This window comes from Neofelis nebulosa, chromosome 6, assembly GCF_028018385.1.
Source record: "Neofelis nebulosa isolate mNeoNeb1 chromosome 6, mNeoNeb1.pri, whole genome shotgun sequence".
NCBI lineage: Eukaryota > Metazoa > Chordata > Mammalia > Carnivora > Felidae > Neofelis > Neofelis nebulosa.
In genome coordinates, this window is record NC_080787.1 from 89438558 (window position 1) to 89465005 (window position 26448).

Below are 26448 nucleotides of genomic sequence, written 5' to 3' on the forward strand. Positions count from 1 at the left end.
AATCCTTCTACCCATTCTCATCCCCCTTTATTCTGTCCTGTTTCTCCTTACCCCCATACATAATCCACATCATTATCTAATGTTTATTCTGTTTCTTTGCTCACTTGAAAAGTGTATATTTCCTTATTTGCATTTTCCTTTTTTCACTTAAGAATATATCCAGAAAATCAGTTTATGTCATTTCCAAGATCTCTTCCTCATTTAGCTGAACACCCCAGCATTTACAGTTACAAATGGTGCTGTATATGGATTTATGTACTGTTCATGTGGTTTTGTATTTTTTGTGTATGTTGTGTATTTTTAAGGTAATTTCCATGAAGTAGGACTGAGTCCAAAGGTAAATGTATATGTAATTTTGTTAGTGCCAAATTCACAAAAAGGCTGTACCAATTTGCATTCACTAGCAGTGTTTGGAAGTGCTTGTTTTCCCACAGTTTTACCAACAGCATATATTTGTGTGTTTGTTTTGCCAGTCTCCTAGATAAGAAACGGTTTTTTTGTGTGTGTAGTTTTAATTTGCATTTTTAAAATTTTATTTTGAGAGAGCAAGATTGGGAGTGTGTAAGCACACATGGGGCAGGGGCAGAGAGAGAAAGAGAAAGAATCCCAAGCAGGCTCTACACCATCAGCGCAGAGCCTGATGCAGGGCTTGATCTAACAACCATGAGAGTTCATGACTTGAGCAAAAATCAAGAGTCAGATGCTTAACCACTGAACCACCCAGGCGCCCTTAATTTGCATTTTTAAAAATTTTGAATGAGGTAGAATATCTTGGTATTTTCAGTTTGTCAGTTGTCCTTTGTTGACCGTATTTTCTGATATGCATATTTTAAAAGCTATAGTTAATGAAAAGACAAATTAACTATGACTTCTATTGAATCTGAATTTTGAGTCCCTTCTAAAGCATTTCATTACGCTCAGGTTATAAGGAAATTCAGGTGGAATTACTTATTTCAATGGCTCTGAGCCCTACGTCATGCATTATTCTTTGGGAGATTGTGGGGGAGATAGGAAGGGTTATTCAAAATCCCTCATTTGAAAGTAGCAGAGAAACTAAACATAAGTAGAAAATAGAAAGTTGAAGGATCTTGATAAAACCCATGCCTTTAATTTCAGTACCATATGTGTAAAGGAATAAGGATTAATTACGAATAGTCCAAATATTTACAAGGACTTAAACCCAGTTTTGAAGATTTTGCTCTTAGTAGATTCAGATAATCTTCCTCTTCACATTTCATACACAAGGGCTGGCATTCAATAATAAATTAACCCGCCTTACAGAAAGACTGTGACTGTCCAGGTACTAAGCAAGAACAAAACAAAACAACAAAAGACGGGCAATAGAAACAGAATCCCTAAGGTCCAATTCAGGTTATTAGAGGTGGACTTTAATAAATGGGATTAACATGTTCAAGGAATTAGAGAAGGAAAATTTTAGCAGAAACCTGATACCTTTGAAAAGAGTCAAATGGAAATTCTAAGAGTAAAATTATAACTGAAATTAAGAAATGACAGCTGAAGAGAAATAGGAAACTAGAAGATATTTCAGAAGTACAGAGACATGGAGAGATATGGAGGGAAAGTTTAAAAAAATGTTATAAACACATAGGATATAGAATTCTAACATGTGTAATGTATTCCAAAATGAGCAAGAAGGCAATAATGGAGCAAAAGCAATATTTGAAGAGATTGTGGTCAAGAATTTTACAAGGCTAAGGAATGCTATTAACCCCAGATTGAAGAAGCACTTTGGACCAAAAGCAGGATAAGTATTAAGAAAACCATATTCCATGTGTATTATTCCATAGGGAAACTGCTGAAAACCAAAGAAAAAGAGAAAAATATTAAAAGAAACCAGAGAAAAAAGAAAATACCTTTAAAAATCCTTAAAATCAAAGAGAAAAAAAAATAGTGGTTGAGTTTTCAACAGAAACAAAAGCAGAAGATAATAGTTTGTGCTGAAAGAAAATAATTGCCAATATAGAAGTCTATGTATACATGTTAAGTTGAAGGTAACATATATTTTCAAACAAACGAATATAGAATTTATGAGCAGCAGACTAATACTAAAAGCCCTGTTAAAGGGAATTGTTTTTTCACCATGAGGAAAATTAGTTTGAATGGAAGTAGGCGAATGCAAGAGGAACTAAAGAGGAAAGAAAAGGGTAAATGCAATAATGTTGACCGTATAAAATGATATCCTAGGGGTGCCTAGGTGAGTCAGTCAGTTAAGCCCTGGACTCTTGATTTCGACTCTGGTCACAATCTTGAAGTTTGTGAGATTGGGCCCCCCCCAGCTGGCTCTGTGCTGACAGCATGGTGCCTGCTTGGGATTCTCTCTCTCCCTCTGTCTCTACCCCTCCCCCCTCTCAAAATAAATATTAAAAAAAAATGATATCTGGTGGGGTTTAAGATATGTGTAAAAAAAAAAAAAATACACCAAAATAGGAGCTCAAAGTTGGGGCAGGGATAAAGGAACTAAAGTCTTCTAAGTGTGCTTTTATTGTTTGAGAAATAGTAAAGTTCTAATTCATACCAGTTTTTGAGAAGAATGCATGCTCTTAATTGCACCGAGAATGCATAATAGAGAAAAATGAAACCATTAAAAAGATAAGGGGGGGGGGGGGAAGGAAGAGAGAAAATGGAGCTTGTAAGAAGGCCAAAAGGAAAAACAAGGGCAAGAATTAGATTTAAATATCCATATTTATAGAACTGTAAATGTAGTGTATACTACAACTATTAGACAAAGACTCTCAGGTTAAAAACAGCAATAATAATAAGTGTCTTATTTCAAAAATAACCATTTGAGGTGACAGTAAAATGATGAAAATGATACTCTGTTCAATGTCAACCAAATGAAATCTGTTGTAGCTATATTAATATTAGGTTTTGTCTTACACTGTACTCTATCAGAGAAGAAAAGGAACATTTCATATAAAATAAGATTTAATATTTCAGGAAAATCTAGCAGTCTCAAATTTGTCTCTACATAATACCATCAATTAAAATTATATAATATAAACATGTAGATATAAATATAGGGGATTTTTAATACTGATGATATGAACGATATAAACAAGATAGCATATTTGGTACGTAGATCTTGTAACCACTAGCTGCAGAATATGCTTTCCTGATGTATATGGGACACTTAATGAGATTGATCATAGGCTGAGCCCTAAAGCAAGTCTCCACATATTTCAAAGGACTGAAATCATGCAGGCGATGTTTTCATTGGATTCACACTATAAATCAACAACAACAACAACAACAACAACAACAAAAAACTAGGAAATCTCCCAAATATAATACATCTATAAATAAGTTCTCATGGGAGAAATAATGGAAATTTGAATATATTTTGAATTCAGTGGTCATAAAAGTACAGAATACAGAACTTCTAAGATACTGCTAAAGATGTAATTAGCAATAGAGTTATGGTATTAACACATTTTAAGGAAAGTGCAGAGTTGAGGAGTGATGGCAACAGCTTTGGTATAATGTTTAAATTATCCTGAAATCATAAAAGCAGACCAGTAAATAGTAAAACCAAAACAAATAATCTGTAACAAAACTGAAAGACAAGTTATCCCCCATGGACTCACAGTATGAGTGGAAGGGGACAGCTCTCTAATAACTATAAGACTTGTTTTCTACCTCTGTGCAGGAGGAAACAGAGGGAAGCAGTAGTGCATCTGCTTGAACTGAAGACAGGAACATTTCTAACAATAGATATTAATTGAAAGAGTGACAGACCACTTTGAGAATAGTAGCTGCAACGGGGGAGGGAGACTTTGAAGCCTAACATCTGAAGGGGCTACAACATATTGGTTTTCAGGACAAAACCCCATATTGAAGAGTAACTTCTGGAAATAGCTTTCAAATTGAGCAGGGTAATAATAGCATACAAGCCAAGGAAATAAAAAATGCCAGATAAATGTGGGAATGGAGAAGAACCCAACTGATCTCAGAAAGACATTCAAAGCCATTGTAAGATTTCCCAAAAACAGCTTAAGTTCTATAGAGCATGAATCTGGAAAAACTATCATGATAAAGCATTCACTTCCAAAAATTGAGAGAAAATTATTTCATGTAATATTTGTCAATAGAAAAAGATCAGTCAGGTCCCATACAAAGTCCTTATAAGCAAAGAAGTGAACATACTTGTAGATACTGAAAGCATGCCAGAGAGACATGTTCATAAAATATATGACAACCATAACCTAATATTTTAATAGAAATAATTAAAATAGCTATATGAGATTTGGATGAATAAGCAAATTATGACTATGAAAAGTGAAAAATGAGCAAATTTTATAAATGAAGACTACAAGACAAACACAATAGATAATGCCCTATGAAAGGTAAAGGGTACAGAAACTTAAAAATTGAAGAGATAATACAGTTGTAAAAGTTGAGCAAAATTCAATAAAAGTAATAGGGCTTTCTATAGAAGAAAATCAAAGGAGTGAAACAACAAATATTAAAATTGGAAACCTTTGCTGACAATAAAAACAAGTTGATATTAAAGTTAATTTCTTAATGGGAAGATAAGGGAGTTTGTGTAAAATTGTTTTTGTTTCCTCTATGAAGTACTGTTGACCCTTGAACACTGGAGGTTAGGGGTGCTGACTCCTATGCAGTTGGAAATCTTCCTGTAACTCTGGACTCTCAAAAACTTTACTAATTACCTACTGTTGACTGGAAACCTTCCTGATAACACACACAGTTCATTAACATATGTTATTTATATATGTCCTTTATATTATATTTGTATTCTTACAATAATGTAAGCTAGAGAAAAAAATGGTATTAAAATCACAAGAGAAAATGCATTTTTAGTACTGCACTATATTTATTGAAAAATGCACATATTAATGAACCTGCATAGTTCAAACCCGCATTGTTCAAGGGTCAGCTGGATAAGACATAGATATCTGAAGATAATAAAGGAAGTTGGTGATGTAGCCGTAGGTTTGATGAAAAACAAAAATGAATAAAGTAATTCTGAGGTTAGAAAAGTGAACATACTGGAGTTTAGTGACAGGATTGTTAAGCATCTTGAGTATGAATTCATAGTGAAAAGTCAACATGGTTGTGTGTTTTGTCCAGTATAATTCTGTGGTTCTGGATCAAGGTCAAGGCACACATCATTTATTTGGGGTTTTACCAGTATGTATTAAGAAAGGAGAGAAGTGAGGAATTATAATGTTGGACAATGGACTATAAACTGTCACTAGAGACAAAACATGAAGAAAAGGAAATATAGCAAAAAAGCAGTGGACTCAGTGGACTGGACATCTCAATAAGGTCAAGGAATTGCCAGAATGAGAATACTAAACTAGAGGGGCTCAAGGCACGGAAGGTTATGTTTGGAAATGGGGAAAAAAAAATAAAGATTTTGTAGTAATAAATGTTTGACAATGTCAGGATCAAGAGTAGGAGTATGACACCTGAGTTAGTGAAGTGGAGTGAAACAAAGAACAGATCTTTAGAAGTGAGGCAAAGAGTTGGGGCGGCTAAACTACGGGACTGGATCATCCATATTGGTGGAGTCACTAAAAATAGTAATAGAAGTAGGAAAGGAGTAAGTTGTTAAAATGATCAGTGAATGGGAGATTATTAGATTCAGAAAATGGTGGAGTTTGATGCCTTGAACATTATTTTTTTATAAGGGCTCCATTCTTCTAATCTGAACTCTTATTATGCCAATATTTTGTTTACAAGCCTTTAGTGGTCCCTTGTTTACCAGAAAAGTTTTCTTTCTTTGGTGTAGTATGGTTCCAACATAGCACTATAGCTTTATTTTTCCTCCTTATCTTTTACTGGCTGCAGCCTACAGAGGCCTTTGTGTTTCACAATGTGTCTTTCATGTCAGGTATATCTTTGGGCACATCCTTTCTCTGACACTAGGGACATTCTTTTTTTTTTTTTTTTTTCCTTCTCTTTTCCACCAGCCTATGCATATTGTACTCCTTCTTCTAAGATTTTAAATTTTTTTTCATAGAGTTTTTTTTTCAACTCCTTAATTTATATCGTATTTTATTGCTTTATATATGCCTTTCCCTTCTCTTTTAGCACTTTTCTTCTTTGAGTTATAGTTTATTTGCGTACGTGTCTTCTGCCTTCCTTGGGGGACTCCAAGCATCTTGAACATAAGAACTGTGTCTTACTAATCAATCTGTTTCATGTGGCGCTTAGCATACTATTTTTTACACAATTTAGTTGCTCAATTAAACTGAGTCTAGAATTTGTTTTGATATTCCAACCAAATGAAACATATTTTTGTTCCTTGAACAACAGTAAGGATTCACCTGTTTCTCATCTAAAAGTCAACTATTTCTACTTTAATAATGCTTGTTTTAGTTTATGTCTAGTGTTAATTGGTTACATGATCTACGTTAATGAGTCCAGCTTGTTGGTGTGGTCATAGTGTATCCATGTAATAATATTAAAATATTATAACTTGGGGGGGGTGTCCCTAAATTAGTCTTAGGAACAATAGAGAAAGTGTTAACTTTTTACTTCCAAAAGTTTAAGAAGGAGAATATTTGACACGAAAACATTTTCATGAAACCAGTGGATTATTATAGTTGTAAAACAAAATCTCCAGACCTATCTACCTATGCCTTTCCATTTTCATGACTTTTTTATGAGAGGAAGAACTGATGCAAATTAGAACATAGGGATGGAAAAGAGGTAGGATACCACGTAAAGTGTCAGAGAAGGTTTAATAAAGTTTCTCAATATTTTTGTGTAACTTCTGTACATCTAATTATATATGTAATTATACATATTTATAGTATATCTAAGTATATGGAAGGCATACACATATATTTGTGTAAGATTAATATGCATATTCTCTATTTGTGTATATGTACATATGGATATTACCATATCTACTTAAGTAAAATTTTGAAATGGGCAAAACAAAATGAATATTGGTTAGATACATGTATGTTTTAGAAAACCTACAAATAAAGGTGAGGGGATGGTAAATACAAAAGGCAAGTGGTTGTTGTTAAGGAGAAGGGGCAGGGCTGGTGATTGGCAAGGGGCACAAAAGGTAGAGATGAATTTTTAAGCTGGCAGCTTCCGTTTTGAATGTTTATATGTTTCAACCTAGATGTATGTCTTTTATATTAATCTTTAGGTGTGTTATATTTCACAATTAAACTTTACTTTGAGAAGACTGATTTTAGCCCTAAAAGAAATATGCTTGCTCATGTTAGTAATTCTTGCATATATGCATAATGGAAGTAACAGTTTATAGAAAGTATTTGTGTATGTGTGAGACAGAATTACTTGCTGATTATGTTTTACTTGTCTGTCTTTTCTATCAGGATTAGTTGTTATGAACTTAATTCTTTGGAATAACAACAGCATGATTTATCATAGAAAGTCGTATTTTATAAATCAGTGTCAGCTTTTCCCCAAGCCAGAAATTTGTACATAAAGATATTTTATTCATATATGTGTGTATATACCTATGTACATATACACACATACCTATACATATATGTATATACATACTTAAACATAAAAACATAAAATGTAATTGTGATATTTCCAAATAAATACTGCTATTTAATCTAGCCATATATAGATTACTTTGTAGATCTCAGTTTTTGATTATACAACTAATATGATGAACTTTTAAAATCTTTCAATGTAATGAACTTTACAGATTTTTGTTTTCATTTTGAATACATTGGGTAATATTGTCAATACTACTTACTAATTACCACTTTTCAATAAATTACAGCTAAACACTTACCATTTTGGAGTTTAAAGTATGTCATCATGGCAAAATTTCGAAGAAGGACTTGCATCATTTTGTCACTTTTTATTCTGTTTATTTTCTCCCTGATGATGGGTTTAAAAATGCTGAGACCAAATAAAGCTACTTTTGGAGATCCTTTTGGACTTGAACTTCTTCCAGAACTTCATCAACAAACTCACTTAGGGAAAAACCTTGATTCCCAAAACAATGACAAAATCAACAGTGAAACAAATATCAAGAATTTAAAAAGTGTTGAAATCACTCTGAAACCTTCCAAAGCCTCTGAACCTTACCTGGAAGAGCTGCGACCTCTGAATTATTATTTGCATGTCTTTTATTACAGTTGGTATGGAAATCCGCAATTTGATGGTAAATACATACATTGGAACCATCCAATCCTGAAGCATTGGGACCCTAGAATAACCAAGAATTATCCACAAGGGAAACATAATCCCCCGGATGACATTGGCTCCAGCTTTTACCCTGAGTTGGGAATTTACAGCTCTCGGGATCCTTCTGTCATTGAAACTCACATGAAACAAATGTACTCAGCTTCAATTGGTAATTACTTTATGTGTGTGTGTTTAGGCATGTGATTGTGTGTATGTATAAATAATTTTTTGTAGAATATTTAAGTTACTGATTAGTCTTCACATTGTTGTTAATTATAATTTTAAACATGGATTCTAAATTAAGCTGTGTATACATACATATGTTCTTAAACATCTGATAAACCACCTTTTAACACTACTCTAAACTGTGTTTAATTTCTAACTTTTGGAACATTTATGGATATAGTTTTGATTCCTAACTTAACATTCTTAATTTTATTAAATTATGGTTAACATAAGATGGCAATGAATTCTCCCACTTTATGTATATAGCTCAGTGATATTTCTCTAAGGTATACACCTGTTTAAATATTACCCCAACATGAAGTAAAATATTCTATAGCCCAGAAACTTTTGTCATGCTTCCCTTATGCACACCCACATTCCTCCCCAGGAAACTAAATCTAATTTCTATCACTGTAGAATAATTGTGAATGTTCTACGTATGACTCCATGAAATAGAATCAGCCAGTGTGCACATGTGCGTGCGTGTGTGTGCGTGTGTGTGTGAACTTTTGCCTAGGACATCATTTTGAAATTTACTCATGCTGTTAACTGTATCAGTAGTTGAGTCATTATTGCTGAGTAGTATTCCATTGTATGATTGTGGCAGTTTGTTTCTGCGTTCATCTTGATGGACATTTGTACTGTTTCAAATTTTAGACATGTAGTATACAATTTGGTCTTGTTTTTCTGTTTTTTAAAACTAGCCTAACAATCTCTTTTTAACTTTCTGTGTTTATTTCTATTTCATGTAATAATGATATGGTTAATTATGCTTTCTTTGCTGTTTTTTATGTCTATTCCATCTGTTTTGTTCCTTTTTCCTCTTTTTCTGCCTTCTTTTGTATAAAATATGTTTATTCCATTTTATTTTCTCTTCTGACTTACTAGATGTCCCTTCATTTTATTTATTGTATGATTGCTTTAAAATTTACAATATACACTTTAACTTAACTGATAAGAAGTCTGTAGTTATTTGTATTGTTTTTTCCCTGCAGCTTTTTCTTCCCTCTTACTTCTGGCACTCCAGTTGTATACATTTACATAGAGTCAGATTATCTCACAAGTAATTCATAAGAAAAAATTAAAATGGGATGCCTGAGAATTCTTCAATTTGTTAATCTACCCTTAAAAAAAGACAAAAACAAAAAACAAAACTTCTCTGTTATGTTTCCTGTGTCTTCCCAGTCTCCATAGCACTGGGACCACAAGAACAGATTGAGTGTTTTCACATTTTTATAGCTGTACAAAAGGCACAAACTTATTATTGAGCTGAAACGTATATGGAGATGTGCAAGGCTTTTTCATGAGCAAAACAATGTAGAATTCTGTGAATCTGCATCAACTGTGTGCAAGATGACTTTCTTCTGTAATTGATTTTTTTTTCCAACTGGATTTAAAAAATCTGGCTTTCTGGCCAGCTCCAGTTTCTGTGTTCTAGGATATAAAATATGACATAAAATAGGATTGGTAAATTCAGACAGCATTGACTGCTATCTCTATTTACAATTTACTTTTGTGGAGAGGATCTTGCAAATGACTTTTTAACTATTTTGTGCAAAGAATTTATATCACATTTGAGGCTTTTTTGTTATTACAACGTTGATTTGTTTATGACTATACTAGTAGTTCTTGACAAAAAATTGATATCCGTGGAAGTTTCAAGGTTTTTTTCGTGCAAACTGAACAGTATGCAATGAGTGTTTTTTCCCCCCAGATACTTTTCGTATAAAGAAATAATATATAAATGACATACTTTGTATGTTATAATTTAATTGTGATTAGGAAGAAAACTTTCAGTTTATATTTAGTTTTATGCCTATCTTAAGTTTATGAAGACTTTTTTTCCCCGTATATTATTTTACTACTACGTAATATGTGTGAACATGAATAGTTTCAAAACAAAAGTCAATACAATTAATCTTAGTTATAAATGTTCACAGTTTCACTATTGGTGCAAATGCTTTTTTTCTTTGGTAGATTTTCTGGGAAAAAATCATTTGATAGTAATAAAAGTGGCATCATAATCCATCTGTAAATAAATTATTTTCTTATCAGTTAAATTATTTTCTTATCTTGAATTATAGTCTTTGTTATTGAAATATTATTGACATTTAACATGCCGTAAGTTAAAGATACATAGCACATTGATTTGATATACGTGTTTTCATACGATTACCATTGAGGCATTAGCAAACCTTTCTATCACATCTCGTAATTATCATTTCTTCTAGTGGTGGAAAAAATTAAGATCTAGTCTGTTAGCAAGTTTAATGTCTTTAATACAGTTTTGGTGTCTGTAATCACTGTATGCGTATGAGATCCCCATGTCTTATTCATGTAATAGTTGCAAGCATGTACCCTGAACAACATCTCTTCCATTCGTCCACTCCTGAGCCCCTGGCAAGTACCATTTTACTGTTTCTTCATTTGTTTTGTTTTGTTTACCTTTCACATATAGGAGGTATCTGGCAGTATTTGTCTTATCTTAACATAATGTCCTCAAGATCCATCCATGTTGCTGCAAATGGCAGGATTTCCCTTTTTCTTGTGGCTGAAGAGTATTGTTTTATTTATATACACACACATATATGTGTATATGAATAATTCTGTTTTAAGTATATGAATGTGATATGAATGTAAATAAAATGTGATCTATCACACTTTATATATTTGTATGTGTATGTCACCATGTCTTTGTCCGTTCACTTGTTGATGGACACAGTTTGGCTATTGTGTTAATGCTGCAGTATACAGTGTATATCTTTGATAATTTTAAATTCCTTTTGATTTATACACAGAATTGTGATTACTGGATCATACGGTAGTTCTGTTCTTAACTTTTTGGGGGAAACTATGCAGTTCTCCATCGTGGCTGAACCAATTTCATTCCCACCAACAGTGCCAACACTTGTTATCTCTTGTTTTCTTGATAATAGCTATTGTTACAAGTGTGAAATGATATCTCATTGTGGTTTTGACTTGTATTAGTGATGTTGAGCACCTTTCATGTATCTATTGGCATGTCTTCTTTGGAAAAGTACCTCTTCAGTTCCTTTGCCCATTTTCTAATTGGATTCTTTGTGGGTTTTTTGTTTGTTTGTTTGTTTGTTACTGAGTTCTAGGAATTCTATGTATATTTTGGATATTAACCCATTATCCATTTGCCTTTTATTTACGAATAATTAGTTTGCGTTTTCATTTTCTTAATTTCTTCATTTTCTTAATTTCTTAATTCTTGCTTCTGCAGTGTAGAAGCTTTTAAGTTTGATGTAGTCCCACTTTTGTTTTGTTTTGTTTTGTTTTGTTTTACATTTGTGCTTTGGATATCCTATCCAAATGTTTAAGTCTGATCCATTTCTAGGTGATTTTTGTGGGTGGTGTAAGTAGGGGTTCAATTTTCTTTGCACGTGTTTATTGAGTTTTCCCAGCATCATTTATTGAAAAGCTATCCTTTCCCTATTGACTGTTCTTAGATCCCTTATCATTTATTAGTTGACAGTATATGTGGGAGTTTAATTCTGGGTACTGTATTTTGTTCTGTTGACCTAAGTACCTGTTTTTAGGCCAGGGTTGTATTATTTAATTAGTATAGCTTCGTAGTATACTTTGAAATCAGTAAGTATGATGGTTCCACTTTTGATTTTCTTTATCATCATTGCTTTGGCTATAAAGGGATCTTTTGTGGTTCCATACAAATTTGAGGATTGATTTTTCTATTGTGAGAAATGCTGGGGCACCTGGGTGGCTCAGTCAGTTAAGGGTCTGACTTCAGCTCAGGTCATAAACTCATGTTTCATGAGTTCCGTCCCTGTTTTGGGCTCTGTGCTGACAGCCCAGAGCATGGAGCCTGCTTTGGATTCTGTGTCTCCCTCTGTCCCTCCTCTACTTGCACTCTGTCTCTTAAAAAATAAAAAAAGATTAAAAAAAATTTTTTAATTAAAAAATAAAAAACAAATTTAAAAAATGCCATAGGAATTTTGATAGTGATTATGTTGAATCTATAAATGGCTTTGGTAGCATGGACCTTTTAACAATATTAACTTCAAATCCTTGACATGGGATATCCTTCCAATTTTTTTATGTCATTTAGAAAAGCCTTGTAGTTTTCATAGATCTCTTACTTGATTAAATTTCTTCCTAGGTATTTTATTATTTGTGTTGCTAGTGTGAATGGGATAGTTTTTTTTTTTAATTTTTTTCAGATGCATTATGGTTAGTGTATGGAAAACAACTAATATCTGTGTTGTGATTTTATATCCTTTAATTTTATTGTATTCATTGATTAGACCCAACCATTTTTTTATTTCAGTATATAATGTCACATCATCTGCAAATAGCAACAATTTTAATTCTTCCTTTCCTATTTGGATGCTTTTTCTTTGTCCTGCCTGACTGTCCTAGGTAAGACTCACAGTATGTTGAATAAGAGTGGTGACAATGGGCACCTTTGTATTGTTCTTGATCTTACAGAAACAGCTTTCCATTTTTTCCATTGAGTATGCTGTTACCTGTGTGTTTGTTGTATATTACTTTTATTATATTGAGGTATGTTCTTTATGTACTCAATCTATTGAGGAATTTTATCATGAAAGAATGTTGTATTTTGTCAAATGTGTTTTTTTGTTACATCTTTTGAGATGATCATATGATTTTTATTTTTCATTCTATTAATCTGGCGTATCACATTTATTGATTCATATATTGTTGGACCATCCTTGAATCCTAGGGGTAAATCCCACATGGTCATGATATAATCCTTTCAATGAATTCTTGAATTTGGTTTGCTAATATTTTGTTTAGAATTGTTGCATCTGTGTCCATCAGGGACATTGGTCTGTAGTTTTTTATTCTTGTAGGATCCTTATCTGACTTTGTCATCAGAGTATTGTTTACCTCATTAAATAACTTTTTAAGTGTTTCCTTCTCTCCAACTTTATGGAAGAGTTTGAGAATAATTGGCTTTAATTCTTCTTTAAATGTTTGCAAAAATTTACCAGGGAAACCATCTGGTCTGGATATTTCTGTGTTGGGAGGTTTTTGATTACTGATTCATTCTCCTTACATGTTATCATTCTGTTCAGACTCTATTTCTTCCTGGTTCAGTTTTGGAAGGTTATGGGATTGTAGGAATTTACTCATTTCTTCTGGGTTTTATAATTTGCTGGCATGTACATGTTTATAGTAGTCTCTTATGAGTCTATGTATTTCTGTAGTCAATTGCACTTTCTACTCATCCATTTCTGATTTTATTTATTCGAGTCTTTTCTGTCATAAGTACTCGCTAAAGGGTTGTTAGTTTTGTTTATTTTTCAAAGAAAATAGCTCTTTGTTTTGTTGATTTTTTTTTTTCTATTTTTCTGGTCTTTTCCACTTTGAACTTTATTATTTCCTTCCTTCTACTAACTGCGGTCTTGGTTTGTTCTGTTTATTCTACTTCTTTGAGGTATAAGGTTATGATGTTTATTTGCAATCTTTCTTAGTTCTTAATGTATGCATATGTTGCCATAAATTTCTGTCTCAACTGTTTTTGCGGCATCTCAGTGGTTTTGGTATGTTTTGTTTCTGTTTTCATTTGTTTCAAGATATTCTTTGATTCCCTTTTTGATTTATTCTTTCGCTTATTGGTTGTTCAGGAGTTTGTTTAGATTCTACATATTTCCAAATTTTCTAACTGTTTTGATACAAGTATGGCTATCCCTACTTCTGTTTGGTTTCCACTTGTATAGAATATCTTTTTATCCTTTTACTTGGAGTCTTCTGTGCATCCTTAAAGCTGAAGTGGATCTCTTAATTGGCACCGCATAACTGGATCTTATTTTTTATCCATCTAGCTACTTGCATGCCTTTTGATTGGTGAACTCCATTCATTTACATTTAGAGCAATTATTAATATGTAAGGACTTACTAGTGACATCTTGTTAATTGCTTTCTGGTTTTATTTTTCTGTTTCTGCCTACCTTTATAAATTATTTTCCATGGTGGTATGTTAGTTTCCACCTTTTTTTTCTCTTTTGTGAATCTGCTCTAGGTTTTTCTCTTGTGGTTACTCTTGGGCTTACATAAAACATCTTACAAACACGTACATTTTAGGCTGAGAGTAACTTATCACTGATTGCCTGTAAATTTCTCTATCCTTTCTTTCCTACTTTTTATATTGGTATTACAGTTTATCTACTTTTTGTTGTGTATTTGTTAATTTATAGTAGCTATAGTTTTCCAGCTTTCTGTTAGCCTTGGTACTATAGTTGAGTATTAATACATCATTCTAATACAGAGTTAGAGTTTTCTACATCTGACTGTATAATTTTCAGCTTTACCAGCATTTTGTGTGCTTTCATATGTTTTTATGAGGCTGATTAGCCTGTTTTCATTTCAGCTTGAAGAACTCCTTTCAGTATTTCTTGCAAGACAGATCTAGTGATGGTGAGCTCCTTCCGATTTTGTTTGAGAAAACCTTTACTTGTCCATCATATTTAAGGGATAACTGTTGGAGATGTTCTTGGCTGGCCATTTTTATCTTTAAGCTCTTTGAATATGTCATTCCATTCTCCACTGCCATGTAGAGTTTCTGCAGACAAATCCACTAATAGCCTAATGGTGTTTCCATTTTAGGTTACATTTTTTCTCCGTGTCTTTCCTTGTGGCCCTTGATTTCTTTTAGCAATATTTTGTGTTTCTCATTGTACAAATCTGTCACCTCCTTAGTTAATTCCTAAATATTTTATTCCTTTTGATGCTATTGGAATTATTTTTGCAATATCCTTTTCAGATTTTTCATTGTTAGTATAGAAATGCAACCAATTTTTGTATGTTGACTTTATGTCCTGCTACTTTGCTGAAATTACTTATTCTTTTTTCTTTTTAGTACAACCTTGAAAGTTTTCTATACATAAGATCACTTCATTTGCAAACAGATAATTTTACTTCTTTCCAACTTGGATGTCTTTTCCTTTCCTTTCTTAATTGCTCTGTCTAGATCTTTCAATGCTATGTTAAATAGAAGTGGTATAAGGGCCATCCTGTCTTGATTTTCTAGGAAAATCTTTAAATCTCACTGTTGGCACTGTGGGGTGTGTGTGTGGGGGGGGTGTAGTTTTTGTTGTGTTGTGGTAATTTCCTTCTAAGTTTTTGAGTATTTTTATCATGAAGAGTCGAATTTTGTCAGATGCTTTTTCTATATCAACTGAGATCATTTTTCCCCCTTCATCTGTTAATGTGCATACGATTTCCACATATTATATCATCGTCGCATTCCAGGAGTAAACTCCACTTAATCATTGTGTGTAATCCTTTTACTATGCTACTGTATTTGTTTGGTAATGACAGATCTTCCTCATCTTAGAACGGGTTTATTTCCTGATAAACCCATAGTAAGTTGAAAATATCATGAGCCGAAAATGCATTTAATACACCTCACCTACCAAACATTGTAGCTTATTCTAGCTTACCTTAAATGTGCTCAGGACACTTAAATTAGCCAACAGTTGGGCAAAATCATCTTATAGGAAGCCTATTTTATACTAAAGTGTTAGAAGTCTATGTAACTAACTGAATACTGTATTGCAAGTGTACATTGTATATTACATATACATTGTAAATGTATTGGTTTTTTACCTTTATGATTGCCTGGCTGACTAGGAGCTGCAGCTCACTACTGCTGCCCATCATCAAAAGAAAGTATGTTACCACGTATTGCTAGCCTGGGAAAATATCAAAATTCAAAGTATGGTTTCTACTGAATGCCTATCACTTTCACACCATCTTAAAGATGAAATATCTTAACTTGAACCATCCTATGTCTGGTACCATCTGTATTTTGTTGAGCATTTTTACATCAGTGTTCATTTGCGATAGTGCTCTAGTTTTTTTGTGTCTTTGTCTGGTTTGGTATTAAGGTAATGCTGACCTTACAATGAGTTAGAAAGTATTCCCTCTTCCTTAATTTTTTGGAATAGTTTGAGAAGAATTGGTTTAATTCTTTATGTATTTGATAGAATTCACTTACAAAGCCATTGGGTCTAGGGCTTTTCTTTTTTGGGAGGTTCTTGATTACTTATTCATTTTCCTTACTAGTTATAAGTCTATTCTGTTTATTTCTTCATAATTTATCTTGGTAGCATTTGGGCGTCTAGATTTTTTTTTAAATTTTTTTTAATATTTATTTTTGAGAGAGAGACACACAGTGTGCGTGGGAGAGAGGGATAAGGAGAGGGATACACAGAATCTGAAGCAGGGTCCTGGATCTGAGCAGTCAGCACAGACCCTGAGGCGGGGCTTGAACTCACAGGCTGCAAGATCATGATCTAATCTGAAGTCAGTCACTTTACTCACTGAGCCACTCCAGGTGCCCCTGGGCTTCTAGAATTTGTACACTTCAACCTGGGTATCCAGTATTTTGCCATGTATTTGTTCATAGTACTCTCTGATAATCATTACTTTTGTAGAAATTATTAGTAATGTCCCCACTTTCATTTCTGATTTTAGTAATTTGTATCTTCTTTTTTCTTAGTCCATCTTGCTAAAGGTTTATTAGTTTTGTTCATTTCTTCAAAGGGCCAACCTTTATTTTCATTGATTTTTCTGTTGTTTTTTAATTGCCTATTTTATTTATCTCTGCTCTAATCTTTATTATTTCCTTCTTTCTGCAAGCCTTAGGATTAGTTTTTTTCTTCTTGTTCTAGTTCCTTAAGTTATAAAGTTAGGTTGATGAGATCATTCTTTTCTTTTTTTTAATGTAAAGCATTTATAGCTGTCAGTTTACTCCCTTAGCACTATTTTATCCATATGCCATAAATTTTGGTATGTCATGTTTTTGTTTTAGTCATTTCTAAATGTTTAGAAACATTTCCCTCATGATTTCTTCTTTTATCTATTGGTTGTTTAATCATTTAGTCTCTAATAGGGTGACTTATGTTGATTTATTTTCAGATACCGACTGTTATTTTTCATTACTGGAATAAACTCCATTTGTTGATGGCTTATTATTTTGTTCATATATTACTAAATTCTATTTGCTAATCTTTTAAGAAAGATTTTGTATCCATGTTCAGCTGGTATACTGATCTGTAGTTTTTCTTTTCTTGAGATGTCTTTTGTCTTTTTGTTATTAAAGTAGTGCTGGCCTCATAAAATGATTTAAGAAAACCTCCCTCTTTTTTTTTTTTTTTTTTTTTCTGGAAGAGATTGAGTAGAGTTGGCATTATTTCCTATTATGTATTTGATAGAATTTATCAGTAAAACTATCTTGCCTTGGTGGTTTCATTATTTAATTATAAATTCAGTTTCATTATTAGGACTATTCAGGTCATCAGTTTTTTTTAGCAGAAAAAAAGCATACATATTTATTTAATATTTTCAATGCTTCTATGAAAGTCCTCAGAAGAGAAATGAAGACCTGAAGAAGATGGTAGGCTTAAAAGTTTATGGACCTTTTTACACAGAGAACAATAAATTGTGGGGATGTGACCAGACAAAGGGGTTTGGGCTCAGGGCAGTAGACTGTGGGACAGTGAACAGGAAGTGTAGGAGGGAAACTAATAGAAGTTCAAGGGTTATTTTAGTAGGTTTGTTTTTGCAGGTCCATTGCAGGGTTGACTCCCAGTCTCAGGAGATAAGATACTCTCTTTCTGGTACAGGGACGGCAACTTTCTCATGGGAAATTTATGATCAACCTGCTTTTAGGTAGAAAGGGGAAAGTCAGAGAGCCCTTCTGCATCTGCAGTTTCTCAAGTACCTTCAGCTCAAAATAGTCAATATGCCAGAGCGGCATATTTTGGGATGGCATGTTCTGATCTTTACTACCTTTTTTCTTTCCTTTTTTTTTTTTTATTTTTTTTATTTTTTTGAAGCTGTGCTAGCAGAACATGGTTCAACCAGTCATGTTTGATTACAAATAAGTAAAACAATGGTCAATTCAGGGTTTCAGCAGAAGAATATTTTAAAAGCCAAGCAAATAAAGCTAGCCTGCTTAGCTTTGCCAGGTGTTCCCCCCCCCCTTTTTTCTTCCAAGAACATTTTTATTTTTATTGATTGATTTCAGGAATAGAGCTGAGTGATTCAACACTTACATATAATACCCAATGCTCATTTCATTTATTTTAATTTTTTTTTTTTTTTAATTTATTTTTGGGACAGAGAGAGGCAGAGCATGAACGGGGGAGGGGCAGAGAGAGAGGGAGACACAGAATCGGAAACAGGCTCCAGGCTCCGAGCCATCAGCCCAGAGCCTGACGCGGGGCTCGAACTCACGGACCGCGAGATCGTGACCTGGCCGAAGTCGGACGCCTAACCGACTGCGCCACCCAGGCGCCCCCCCCAATGCTCATTTCAACAAGTGCCTTCCTTAATGCCCATCACCCATTTTGCCCATCTCCCCACACATCCCCATTCAGCAACCCTCAGTTCTCTTTATTAAAGAGTCTTAATGGTTTGCCTCCCTCTCTTTTTATCTTATTTTCCTTCACTTCCCCTATGTTCATTTATTTCTTCTTGAGTGAGTTTTGGTCCTTATATTTCGTAAATAACTGGTCAATGTCATCATATTTGTCAGTTTTATGAGCAGAGTTGCTTGTGTTATCCCTTTATTAGGATTTTAAAGTGTACGGAGTCTGTATGTTCTGTATGTTTTACCTCTTTCATCCATACTTTTGCTAATATTTTTCTCCTTTTTTTCTTGGTCAATATATCTAATTAATATTTAATATTATTGATCCTTTCAGTAAATGAACAGTTGGTTTCATTATCTGAAAAAGGTTGTTGTGCTGCTGTTGGATTGTCTTATAAATGTCAGTTAAAGTTCTTGATAGTATTCAAGTCTTCTGTATCCTTGCCAATTATCTACCTGTTCTATCAATTATTGATAAAGCAGTGTTGATGTGTCTTCAGGTATAATTGTAGATTTATTTATTTCCCCTTTCAGGTCTGCCATTTTTTGCTTTCTATATTTTGAAGGTCTTTTGTTAGGTACACAAACATTTAGGACTATTATATCATTTAGACAGAGTCCTTTATTATTATGAAGTATCTCTCTTTAGTGCTGGTTAATATTCTTTGTTCTGAAATCAACTTTGATGTTAATATAAACAATTCCAGCTCTCTTTGATTAGTGTTTGCATGGTGAATCTTTTTTCATTATTTTACTTTTAACCTATCTGTTGTGTGTGTGCAAGGAAATCATTCTTTTGTCAGGTCTTGATTTTTTTTTTCTTTTAAATCCAATTTGAAAATTTTGTCCTTAAAATAGTGTGCTTAGACTGTTTGCACTCAGTGTGATTATTTTTATGATTATATTGATTGAAATCTGCTTTATTAGCCACTTCCTATTTACTCAATTTCTTTGTTCTCCTGTTTTGTTTTGTTTTTTTCCGTATTCTTTTGGGTTAGTTGAACATTTTTTATGATTCCATGTACTCCACATTTGCTTATTGTTACTTCTCATCTCTTTAGTTGTTGACATAAGATTTACCAAATATACCTTTATATGATCCGGGTACTTGCAAATAATATATACTTCATATGTAGCAGAAGGACCTCTCCACATATATTCCTGGTTTTTTCCTCCCATATCTTTTGCTATTGTTGTCATTCTAGTATATAAAATGGTGTACATTACTGTTCTTTTTCTTGTAGACCAGATATTAGTTAACATCTTCTGTAAAGGACCAGCAATATTTTTGGTTTTGTGGCCCATATTACCTCTTTACAACCACTCAACTCTGCCATTATCGTGTAAAAGTTGCCATATGTAGACAGATGTATACAAGACTTACAGAGGGCAAGATTTGGCTCATGGACAATAGCTTGTTGATGACAATTTTAAGCAATCATTCCTCTTATAAAGTAATTAAGGAACCAATATTAATCTTTCAAGTATTGTTTATATCCTTTGTTTTGAATGTCTCCTTTGCTATAGAATTGTCAGCAGGAAGAGTTTTGTAGGTTTATGTTTTCTTTTGGAACTTTAAAAATGCTGCTCCATTGTCTTCTATCATGGTTTCTGAGGAGAAGTATACTGTAAGTTTTACAAAACTTTTTATATCTTTACGTCCTGTATGTTTCCTTTTTGCACTGATTTTAAAATGTTTTTTCTTTGTTTATGAATTTTAGTAGTTTAAACGTGTGTATCTGTTGGTTTTGGTATTTATTCTGCTTGGTATTCTCTGAGCTTCTTGAATTTGTTGTTTTGTGTCTGTCATCAACTTTGCATAATTAGCAATTATTTTGACATATATATACCTTCTACCTCTTCTGAGTTTTCAGTTACATGTGTGTTTTACTTTAGTCATATTATATTTTAATGTAATTTTATGTGACTGGAAATTGACCCTTTCCTCAGCTCTGTTCAGTCCTTTCATGAGTTTGTTGAAGATATTCCTCATCTTTTAACATGTTTTTCATTTCCAGTATTTCTATTTGATTCTTCTTTTTATTGAAGTGTAATTAACATCCAGTGGTGTATTAGTTTCATGTGTACAACATACTGGTTCAACAAATCTTATATATTACTCAGTGCTACTATAACTGTAGTCACCATCTGTCATCTTACAATGTTATTACTATATTATTGATGATTTTCTCCATACTATACCTTTCATCTCTGTGACTTAGTTATTTCTTAACTGTAAATTTGTACTTAATCTCCTTTATCTATTTCACCCATTCCCCCCACATCCCTCCCTTCAGGCAACCACCAGTCCTCTATATTTTGGGGTTTGTTTCTCTTTGTTCATTTATTTTTTAGGTTCCACATATAAGTGAAATTTTATGGTATTTGTCTGCCTGACTTATTTCACTTAATATAATACCCTCTAGGTCCATCCATGTTGTTGCAAATGGCAATACCTCATTCTTTGTATAGCTGAATAATATTACATTGTGTTTGTATACATATGTATACACCATATATTCTTTAGTGATTCATCTGTTGATGGACATTTGGTGTGCCTCCATATTTTGGCTATTGTAAATAATGCTGCAATAAACATAGGGTGCATATGTCTTTTTGAATTAGAGTTTTCATTTTCTGTGGGTAAATACCCAGTAGTAGAATTACTGGATCATTAGGTATTTCTTTTTTTAATTTTTTAAGGAACTTCCATACTGTTTTCCACAGTGGCTGCATCAATTTACAGCCCCACCAACAGTGAACAAGAATTCTTTTGTTTCCACATCCATGCCAAGACTTGTACTTCCTGTCTTTGATTCTAGCCGTTCTCACGATAGTAAAGTGATATCTCATGGTTTAAACTTGCAATTCCCTGATCATTAGTGGTGTTGAACATCTTTTCATATTTTGGCCATCTGTGTGTCTTCTTTGGAAAAGATATCTACTCAAGTCTTCTTCCCATTTTTTAACTAAATTATTTTTTTGTCAGGTTTTTTTTGTGTTGTTGTTGGTTCTGGTATTGAGATGTAAAAGTTATTTGTAGTTTGAATATTAAACCCTTATATGATGCATGATTTACACATGTCTTCTCCTATCAGTAGGTTGCCTTTTCATTTTGTTCATGGTTTCCTTCACTGTGCAAAAACTTGTTGTTTTGGTATACTCCCAATAGTTTATTTTTGCTTTTGTTTCCCTTGCCAAAGGAGACCTAACTAGAAAAATTTTGGTAAGGCCCATGTCAAAGAGATTATTACTATTTTCTTTTAGGGATTTTTGGCTATTATAAATAATGCTGCAATAAACATATTGTGAGATACAATTTCAGGTCTCACATGTAGGTTTTTAATCCATTTTGAGTTTCTTTTTTTTGTATACTGTGAGAAAGTGGTACAGTTTCATTTCTTTGCATGTAGCTCTCTAGCTGTACCAGTGCAGTTTATTGAAGAGATTGTCTTTTACCCATTGTATATCCTAGCCTCCTTTGTTATAGACTAATTGACCATATAAGCATGGGTTTAGTTCTGGGTCCTCGATTCTTGTATGCATCTTATTTTTTGGTTAATACCATGCTGTTTTCATTATTACAGCTTTGTGTAGTATACTTTGAAATCTGGGATTGTGATACCTTCAACTTTGTTCTTTAAGATTGCTTTGGCTCATTGAGGTCTTGTGGTTCTGTATAAGTTTTAGGATTATATATTGTAGTTCTGTGACAAATTCTGTAGGTATTTTGATAAGAGATTGCATTGAGTCTGTAAATTGCTTTAGGACATTTCAACAATATTAATAGGACATTTCAACAATATTAATTCTTCCAAACCATGAGCATGGAACATTTTTCCATTTATTTATGTTCTTTTTAATTTTTTTCATGAATGTTTTAGAGTTTTCAGAGCGTAAGTCATTTACCTCCTTAGTTAAGTTTATAGATATTTTATTATTTTGGGTGTGATTGCAAATGAAATTGTTAATTTGTCTTTCTGCTACTTTGTAATTCATGCAACAGATTTCTGTATATTAATTTTATATCTTGCAACTTGATTGGATTCATTTATCAGTTCCTAGTAGTTTTTTGGTGTAGTCCTTATGGTTTTCTATATATAGTATCACATCATCTGCAAATAGTGACAGCTTCTTCCTTAACAATTTCAATACCTTTTATTTCTTTTCTGATTACTGCAGCCAGGACTTCAGTACTATATTTAATAAAAGTGGTGAGAGTAGACATCTTGTTTTATTCCTGATAGAGGAAAAACTTTGTTTTGCACATATTGAAACATCCTTGCATCCCTAGAGCAAATCCTACTTGATAGTGGTGAATAATCTTTCTAATATATTGTTGAATTCTATTTGCTAGTATTTTGTTGAGGATTTTGCATCTATGTTCATCAGAGATACTAGCCTCCAGTTTTCTTTTTGTGAGATGTCTTTGTCTTATTTTGGTATCAGGGTAATGCTGGACTTATAGAATGAATTTTAGAAGTTTTCCTTCTTCTGTTTTTTTGGGAATAGTTTGAGAAGAATAAGTAATAACTGTTTAAATGTTTGATAGTATTCACCTGTAGATCTCATTTGAACATTTGATGGGTTTTTTTTTCATAACCAGTGCAATTTTATTACTAGTCATTGGCCTGTTCAAATCTTCTGTTTTTTCCTGATTCAGTTTTGGCAGATTATATGTTTCTAGAAATTAATCCATTTCTTCTGGGTTATCCCAATTTGTTGATACATAATTTTTCATTCTGTTCTCTATAATGCTTTACTCTTTTTTGGTGTTGGTTGTTCTTTCTCCTTCATTTCTGATTTTATTTTTTTGAGGCCTCTTTTTTTTCTTGATGAGTCTAGCTAAAAGTTTATAAGTTTTGTTTATCTTTTCAAGGGACCAGTTTGTTTCTTTGATCTTTTTTTTTTCCTGTTTTTTTTTCTTTTTTATTTATTTCTGCTCTAAACTTTATTATTTCTTCTACTAGCTTTGGGCTTCATTTGTTCTTTTTCTAGCTCTTTTAGGTGTGGTTTTGGTTATTTGAGATTTTTGTTTCTTGAGATAGACCTGTATTGCCATAACCTTCTCTCTTAGAACTACTTTTGCTCTGTCCCAAAGATTTGGAATGGTATTTTCATTTGTCTCAATGTGTTTTTTGATTTCCTCTTTGATTTCAAGGTTGACTCCTTCCCTGTTTAGTAGCCTGTTGTTAGACCTCCATACATTTGTGTTCTTTCCAGATTTTTTTCTTATAACTGACTACTAGTTTTATACTATTATTGAGACTTGTTTGTGGCCTAATGTGTCATCTGTCTTGGAGAATGTTGCATGTACATTTGAAAAGAATGGATATTCTTACGTTTTTGGATAGAATATTCTGTATATATCTGTTAATTCACAACTGGTCTAATGTGTCAATTCAGAGCTACTTTTTCATTGTTGATTTCTGTTTGGATTTTCTATCCATTGATGTAAGTGGGGTGTTAAAGACCTCTACCATTGTAATACTGTCAATTTCTCCATTTCTGTCTGTTAATATTTGATTTATATATTTAGGTGCTTTGGTTGTGTAGATATCTACAATTGTTATATCTTCTTGTTGGATTGGTCCCTTTATCATTATGTAATGCCCTTAATTGTCTCTGGCCACAGTCTTTGTTTTAAAGTGTTTTTTGTTTTTTGGTTTTGTTGTTCATGTTGTTTTGTTTTTATTTCATATTAGTATTGCTATCCCAGCTCTTTTTGTTTTGTTTTCTGGATGGTATATGTTTTTTCAGCTCTTCTTCACTTTCAGGGTGTATGTGTCTTTAGGTCTGAAGTGAAGCTCTTGTGGGCAGAATATAGGTGAGTCTTGTTCTAAAGTAATGATATGTATGTACCTATTGCCATTTTGTTAATTTTTTTGGTATAGTTTTTCTCTGTCTTCATTTGGTTTGATGGCTTTCTTTAGTGGTAGGCTTGGATTGGATTCTTTGTGTATGTGTTTGTGTGGGGGGGCATTATAGGTTTTTGATTTGTGGTTTCCATTGGATCATATATAACATGTATGCAGTTGTGTTAATCGTTGCTTAAGTTTGAATACATTCTAAAGCACTAAATTATTATTCGCCCTTTGTTTTATACATATGGTGTTATATTTTATCTTTTTATTTTGTGTATGTTTTGAATGATTTTTGTAAATATAATTGATGTAAAATCAATTTTTGTGTCTTAACCACCGTATCGGCTTTATAAGTGATTCATCTCCTACCTTTATTATATATGTGCTTTTGCCTATGAAATTTTTTCTTTATTAATTTTCCTACTTGTTATGGCGTCTTCTTTCCATTTGAAGAATTCCCATTATCATGTAAGGCTGGTTTAGTGGTGATGAACTCCTTTAGTTTTTGTTTAGGAAAGAACTTCTTTTTCTATTCTGAATGATAACTTTGCTGAGTAGATTATTCTTGGTTGCAAGTTTTTTTTTGTTTTTGTTTTTTGTTTTGTTTTGTTTTGTTTTGTTTTCCCATTTCATTCCTTTGAATAGATCATGCCACTTCTTTTTGGCCTGAACAGTTTCTGCTGAGAAATCACCTGTTGGGGTTATGGAGTTTCCTTTGTATGTAATTGTTTTGTTTTGCTTGCTGAATTAAAAATTCTCTATTGTTACTTTTTGCCATTTTACGTATGTGTCTTGGACTCATCTTGTTATGCACTGTGTGTGCTTTCTGAAACTGATGTCTATTTCCCCAGATTAGGGAAATTTTCAGCTTGATTTTTTTCAAGTAAATTTTCTCTTCCTTTCTCTCTCTCCTTTCTCTGTTATCTCTATAATGTGGACATTATTACGCTTGATGATGAGTTTCCTTAACCTAGTCTTACTGCTTTTTATTAATCTTTTTTCTCTTTGCTGTTCAGCTTGGTTGCTTCCCATTACCCTGTCTTCCAGATCACTGATCTGTTTTTCTGTGTCTTTTTAATCTGCTGTTAATTATTTTTTATTTCAACTATTGAGGTGTTTGTTTTTAATCTCTGACTGGTTCTTTTGATTTATACGTGTATTTTTGTAAAAGCTCTGAATTCATCCACTCTGTTTGTAAGTCCAGTGACTATCTTTAAATTTTTGTAAATATTTATTTATTTTTGAGAGAGAGAGAGAGAGAGAGAGAGAGAGAGAGAGAGAGCGAGCGCATAAGCAGGGGAGGGGCAGAGAGAGGGAGACATAGAATCCAAAGCAGACTCCAGGATCTGAGCTGTCAGCACAGAGCCCGACGTGGGACTTGAACTTATGAACTGTGAGAATCATGACCTGAGATGAGGTCAGACACTTAACTGACTGAGCCACCCAGTTGCCCTTCCAGTGACTATATTTATGACCATTACTTTGAATTTTTTTTATCAGGCATTTTTGCTTATCTCAGTTTCATTGAACACTTTTGCTGTGATTTTTGTCTTTTTCTTTCATTTGGGACATCTTTCTCTGTCATCTCATTTTGCTTGACTCTCTGTGTCCATATATTATGGAGGTCAGCTACATCTCCTGATCTTAAAAATAGTGGCCTTCTATAGAAGAGGTCCTGTGATACCCTGTAGCTCAGTCCCTCCTGGTCACCAGAAACAGGTGCTCCTGTGGTGTTTCTTTTGCAGGCTGTGTGCACCCTACTGTTGTGCCTGAACCTCATTTACCTTTGCCCCAATCAGC

At 33.1% G+C, this 26448-nt stretch overlaps 1 protein-coding gene across 2 annotated transcripts in view; it reads left to right on the top strand.

Annotated features, from left to right (window-relative positions):
- Window positions 1-26448, top strand: part of MANEA (mannosidase endo-alpha) — a 65068-nt gene that overhangs the window by 5943 nt on the left and 32677 nt on the right. For both annotated transcript variants that reach the window (XM_058734735.1, XM_058734736.1), the window contains exon 2: window positions 7766-8344. In XM_058734735.1, coding sequence (XP_058590718.1) covers window positions 7804-8344 — 541 coding nt within the window. In that variant the 5' untranslated portion in view covers window positions 7766-7803. The remainder of the gene's footprint in view (window positions 1-7765; window positions 8345-26448) is intronic.